This window comes from Eurytemora carolleeae, unplaced genomic scaffold (assembly GCF_000591075.1).
Source record: "Eurytemora carolleeae unplaced genomic scaffold, Eaff_2.0 scaffold577, whole genome shotgun sequence".
Taxonomy (NCBI): domain Eukaryota; kingdom Metazoa; phylum Arthropoda; class Copepoda; order Calanoida; family Temoridae; genus Eurytemora; species Eurytemora carolleeae.
In genome coordinates, this window is record NW_019396824.1 from 144,800 (window position 1) to 151,069 (window position 6,270).

At 33.7% G+C, this 6,270-nt stretch overlaps 1 protein-coding gene across 1 annotated transcript in view; it reads left to right on the plus strand.

Annotated features, from left to right (window-relative positions):
- The first annotated feature begins 308 nt into the window (after positions 1-308).
- The window catches only part of LOC111709083 (soluble scavenger receptor cysteine-rich domain-containing protein SSC5D-like), a 19,839-nt gene continuing 13,877 nt past the window's right edge, over positions 309-6,270 (plus strand). The window contains exon 1 of the mRNA XM_023482673.1: positions 309-484. Coding sequence (XP_023338441.1) covers positions 309-484 — 176 coding nt within the window. The remainder of the gene's footprint in view (positions 485-6,270) is intronic.

The following is a 6,270-nucleotide window of genomic DNA, read 5'->3' on the forward strand; positions in this document are numbered from 1 at the left end:
TTTTTCTTCAAGATGGACAAATCAACCCCAATTAAAACCAATAATTTGATATACATCATGATATTTTTCTAGGGGGGGGTAAAAAAATTTCTAGGGGGGGGTAAAAAAAATTCCGGCGCGCTTCGCGCGCCAAATTAAAATTTTTTACCCCCCCCTACAGAATCCTTATATCCGCCCCTGACAATATATATTTTAGGTTTCTGAACCACATGATGATATGTGCCATGTAACATCAAAATGTAATATTTATTAGCAAGTTTTTGAGAAAAAACATTTCTCCATTTTTCCTTACAAATTTTTATTTCACAATGCCTCCCCCTCCCTCCCAAGTTGTGTGTATGGCACTGGCCTGCGTCTATGGTATGCCCCCTCCCCCCCCTCTACCCAGTTATGTGCCTGGCTCAGCACTGCCTGCGTCTATACCTGTCTCCAGCCAGGCAGCCAGCTCTCTCCTTCCTTGTTTAGTTGAGTTTTCTACCGCTAGGTTAGACTGATTTCAATTTGGCATAATGATTTATAAATACGATTAAAACATTTAACATGCTAGCGAAATTTCAATTTAACTTCAAATTGATCAAGTATAATGTCAAGGTTTTGTCAAAGATATTTATATATGAATACACAAAAGCCCTTGACTAATGGTGTCAATTTAGTATAAGTTTTAAATTGTTACTGTTAAGCTTAATGGTTGTTATCGCGAAAGAGTCTAGCCATGATCTGGGTAATTTTAGGGGCTTGACATGCCTTATAATTAGGATCGTATACATTAGTTTGAGCAACACTCAACATGTAATCTGACGTTCGTTGATCCGAGGCCTTAAAGACAAACTATACCGTAGGCAGAAACTAATGAACTTGAACCGCGTGGCTGAACTGCCAATTACTGGATCAAATTCCGCTCAACTTAAAATCTCCAAATCAAACTAATTGAATATTCCTGTTGTTCTGTCCCCCGAGTTCCCCAATTGAAATTTGAGTCAAATCAGTCAAGGGGTTCATGAGTTATGATCGGACATACAAACAGATTACACCTTTATATTTGAGAAGAACATTTATTACTTCTAGATATAAATACACTAAATACACATTGAATATTTAAAAGTAGAGGAAGATGAGTATGGTTTCTCTGCATTTCTAAAATCAGATGCTTATACTGATTTGCAGATTTTATAATCCTTTTTCGGGGATTTCCTTCTCAACAATATATTATATATATTATATATTGTATATATATATATATAATTACACAATGTATTTCTAGTATAGTCGTTTATTCCCAAAACAAACAAAAGTTACTTCTTCATCTCTTCATCTACCCTCTTCAAGTGATTGATTTAACACCACTTATCCACTTATTCACCACTAACATAATTCTCCTATCCCCCCCCCCCCCCCCCCATCCGAAATTTAAAAGCTGTTGCCTCATCTTATCTTTTTCACTCAACACAGAACTAGTTTTTATTAAAGTTTTAATTTAAAACTTCTTAACTTTCTTATTCAAATAAATTTTTAGAGAGTGGTTTTCTTTTGTCAATTAAATATTCAGATGGTCTCTAATACACTATAACCTCGCATGGTTACCAAGGATGAGTATTCTAGGTCGTCTTTACAGTTTCATCTTTTGTGGTTAATCCTGATTGTTATATGCAGGGGGCGGATATACAGGGTGTCCCACGAAACATAACATTTAGTAAATAGTTAATTTTAGTTTAAAAAATCTTTAGCTTAATTATCTTTTACTTTGAAATCAATTTTAATATAACATGACTTCCATATAATATTTTATTGATCCATGGTAACAAACAACTTAACAAATTATGGAAAAAGACATTTTAAACTATTCACCAACTGTCATGTTTCTTGGGACACCCTATAGTTAGATATCTAGCTCTTGAAATGTCTACTCTATTTCTAATGCCTCGATGTAAATATGTAATGCTAGTTGAAGTGCTCGGAGTTGCCCAGTTTTATACACTGATAACCAGAAAACTGTAGAATAGTAAGTCAACATTAAAGCAATAATGAATTGCATTTGATGTTGTTGCAAAGCAAATAGCTTTACTATTAAGTTGTTAAATCACTTATGATAGGACAGACAAATATACATTCAGAGATTACAACTTTGTATTTTTATATAATTATATATATATATATATATATATATATATACATATAGAATAGATACATATAATGATATCAAATTGAGCATTTTTGAAGATGGTTGAAATGTTGTCACTATACCTCTAAATATATTTAAATGGGAGGTTTCGTGATTTCGACAACCCCCAACACTAATTTAAGACAAGGATGATAAAAGCAAATCTACCATTTCAGCTTCCTTTACAAGAATTTACCCCCCCCCCCCCCCCCCCCNAGAGTATAAGAGAGTATCAGAGAGTATAAGAGAGTTTGAGAGAGTATCAGAGAGTATGAGAGAGTATCAGAGAGTATGAGAGAGTATAAGAGAGTATCAGAGAGTATAAGAGAGTTTGAGAGAGTATCAGAGAGTATGAGAGAGTATCAGAGAGTATGAGAGAGTATAAGAGAGTATCAGAGAGTATAAGAGAGTTTGAGAGAGTATCAGAGAGTATCACAGAGTGTCAAAGAGTATCAGATAATAAAGCTAGCTGTTCTGTAACGGTATTATAGCTGTACTTCAAAGGATGTGCAGATGTTTAAGGTATTTACTGTGCTCCTTGAACAGCTATAATGGTGTATGTACATTCAAGTGTATGGAAGAAAAAATCTAATATACTTTACAGTACTTGATGTGTGTTCATTGTTCATGGAATACAGAAAAGTTAAAATTTATGTTTATAATTTTTATGTTTATATGTATTTATAATATACACTGCACTATAGAGTACAGTTTTGCATAAAAATTAATTCCAGTGTACACAAAAGACCCCAACAAGAGGCAGGCCAGTTGTACTGGAAAAGATGGAATTCAGTGTACACAAGAGATCAAATTTATGTGTATGTGTCTGTACCAAAAGAGTGTTGTCAACCATTAACATTAAGACCCCCCCCCTTCTATGTAATGTCGTCTTCAACTTAAATGCTCCTCTCGGAGACGAGAAACCAAACCAAACAATTTCAGCCCGCTTTTCTTCTTTGTTCTCCGATAACGGAGTATAAACGTTTATCAATTGTGAACCATTTCAAAGTTAAACAAAAACATTTCTATTTAAAGAATTAGTGACTTTCATCAACATTTAATTGTTAATCTTTTCAGAAGTTTTAATGTATAAAAAGCGTCTTCGGACTTTTCGACAGATAACCCCCGAATAGGCAAATAGATCGTAAGAATCTTTTCATTATAAATTTGTAAACCCTGTAATAATTATTTATCATTATTCATTTCATTATTTTTTTAGGAAATAAAGAGTTTTCTGCATTATCGATTTTGATTTGTGGGTTATACCTTGTCTATCTGTTCATCGTCAGAATCTTGTTCCTTAGCGACAACAAGTGTGCGTGTGTAATAAGGAACCCGTCTGCAAAGCAAGTTCGTCTGACTTTCTCAACCAGACCAGCGCCATTTCCATTCTCTTTATTCTTGTTCCCTGTATTCAATGTACACAAGAGACCCCAACAAGGTACAGTTGTACTGGAAAAAAGAAAAAAAATCAGTTCTAATTGTTCTTCCTTATAGAAAACTCATATAATGAAGTTCCAAGTTATATGCATGCCAAGTTGCTGAAAGGGGGAAACACCCATGTCCGGCTGCATATCGGGTGAGGGGGGGGGGGGGCTACAGGTTTCGGGAAAGGGGAGGAGGTACTAGGAGGAAGGCGGTAATTTGCATAAACTGAATATATAGATTTATACATTCACAGTATACATGACAAGGATACAATACGCCCTAAACATCCTTATTTCTAATTCTTAATAGATATACACCTAATCTATCCTTTCCTAATATGTGTGTTCTTAATTCTTTATAGGTATACAGGGTGTCCACATCATATTAGATCGTCAATCGGTCTAAATTTCGATTTTCGGGACTAATCATAAAATTTAAGAAGAATATATCATTTTGAAAAATTGTATAAGGCTAATATAAGATTTTTCTGGCGGAAAATGCTAGGGTTTTCCAGTATTTTGGTTTATTTTGGTGTTAAAACTTGGAAATAATCTAATATAATATGGGACGCTCTGTACCGGTACGTCAATTCTATCCTTTTCTAATATGTGTATTCTTAATTCTTTATAGATATACGCCCAGGGGCGGATACAGGGGGGGGGGGCGGGGGACATTCGCCACCTCCTGGCAGATTTAGGGTGGGGCGTAGCCTCCTCCCCTGAATTTGGAATTTTTTGTTCCTATTTTCAGAATAGCTTCTCAATAGCATGCTTAAGGGAAAGAAACCCTAGTGCAAAACAGGAAAAATAACTGTCCTAATAAACTATAATGTGTGAAAAGTTAAAAATCTAGTTTTTTAGTCTTTAGTCATTAATTTCGACTCTTTTTGAGTCTTTTAAGTCAAAAAAAATTTTCACCCGCAGCGCGATTTTTTTTCCTAATTATGAATTTTTTTTTTCCTAAAAAATCTTGCCCCCCCCCCCCTCACTTAAATCCTGTATCCGCCCCTGTATACGCCTATTCTATACATTCCTAATATTTATTTTTAATTCTTAATAGATATACGCCTATTCTATACATTCCTAATATTTATTTTTAATTCTTAATAGATATATGCCTATACTATACTTTCCTAATATATGTATTCCTATTTTTTTATAGATATACGCCTATACTATACTTTCCTAATATATGTATTCCTATTTCTTTATAGATATACGCCTATACTATACTTTCCTAATATATGTATTACTATTTTTTTATAGATATACGCCTATACTATACTTTCCTAATATATGTATTCCTATTTTTTTATAGATATACGCCTATACTATACTTTCCTAATATATGTATTCCTATTTTTTTATAGATATACGCCTATACTATACTTTCCTTATATATGTATTCCTATTTTTTTTATAGATATACGCCTATACTATACTTTCCTAATATATGTATTCCTATTTTTTTATAGATATACGCCTATTCTATACTTTCCTAATTTTCTGCTGAAGCACTTAATTTGTTATGTTTTTGTTATATTTCAAATTTAAAAAATATGTTTAGAGATTTATTCATTTAAAATTGCAATATATATTGAAAATAAAGTGTATTTATGAAGATGTTTACCTTTTTGTCTCATACAAATTGTTTTTAAAGAAAAAACTACGTTTTTAAGGGACTGTAAACGGGATTTAAAGTGACCCTCCATTTATAGAGTGTCATGTCCGATTCACAACGATACCATTAGTAGCTGTGTCTGATCATGAATGAATTAGATATCCGTCTTTTTCCCAGATTGCTTTCAATTGTAGTTTTTCTCTGTTAAGGGTGGTGTGCGGATTTATGCTTAAAAAACACAATGATAGAATTTATCAGTATTTTATTCAATACACCATGTAAACCAAAATACAAAGAATCGAACACGTTTCAGACAATGTCTTTTTTTAAACTGAAGTCCATTGCAGTATTGAAGTATCAAGCTACATAAAGTACAATTTAGTTGGTGAGGTAAAACCCAAGCCTAATATGTTGCGAGACTTCAAAGTTGATCCGGTCTTAAACAGTCTGATGCATAACTTTGACAGATGTTTAGAAATGTGTAAACAGTAAACACAATATAAGGAAGAAAAACGAAAATATTTCCATCATTGTTAAGAGGTTTAATTTATATAGGGTACCTTAGTGAATCCTACTTTTTAACAGGTGGATCACTTAAAATTGCGTCTACAGCCCCTTTTAACTCCCCTTAAACTACCTTTAAACTCCCTTTAAACTCCCTTTAAACTCCCTTTAAACCCCCTTTAAACCCTCTTTAAACCCCCTTCAAACTCCCTTTAAACTCCCTTTAAACTCCCTTTAAACTCCCTTTAAACTCCCTTTAAACTCCCTTTAAACTCCCTTCAAACTCCCTTTAAACTCCCTTTAAACTCCCTTAAAACTTCCTTTAAACTTCCTTCAAACTCCCTTTAAACCCCCTTTAAACTCCCTTTAAACTCCCTTTAAACTCCCTTTAAACTCCCTTTAAGCTCCCTTTAAGCTCCCTTTAAACTCCCTGAGACTTCTGCGTGATCTATGTGTGAAGAGTGTGAAGGATCACGCTAGGAGCCATTTTTTGTCAAAACATTTCTATTTCAGTGCCAATCATCAAAGGAGCGTTTCACATCCCCCCCCCCTTTTGTTTT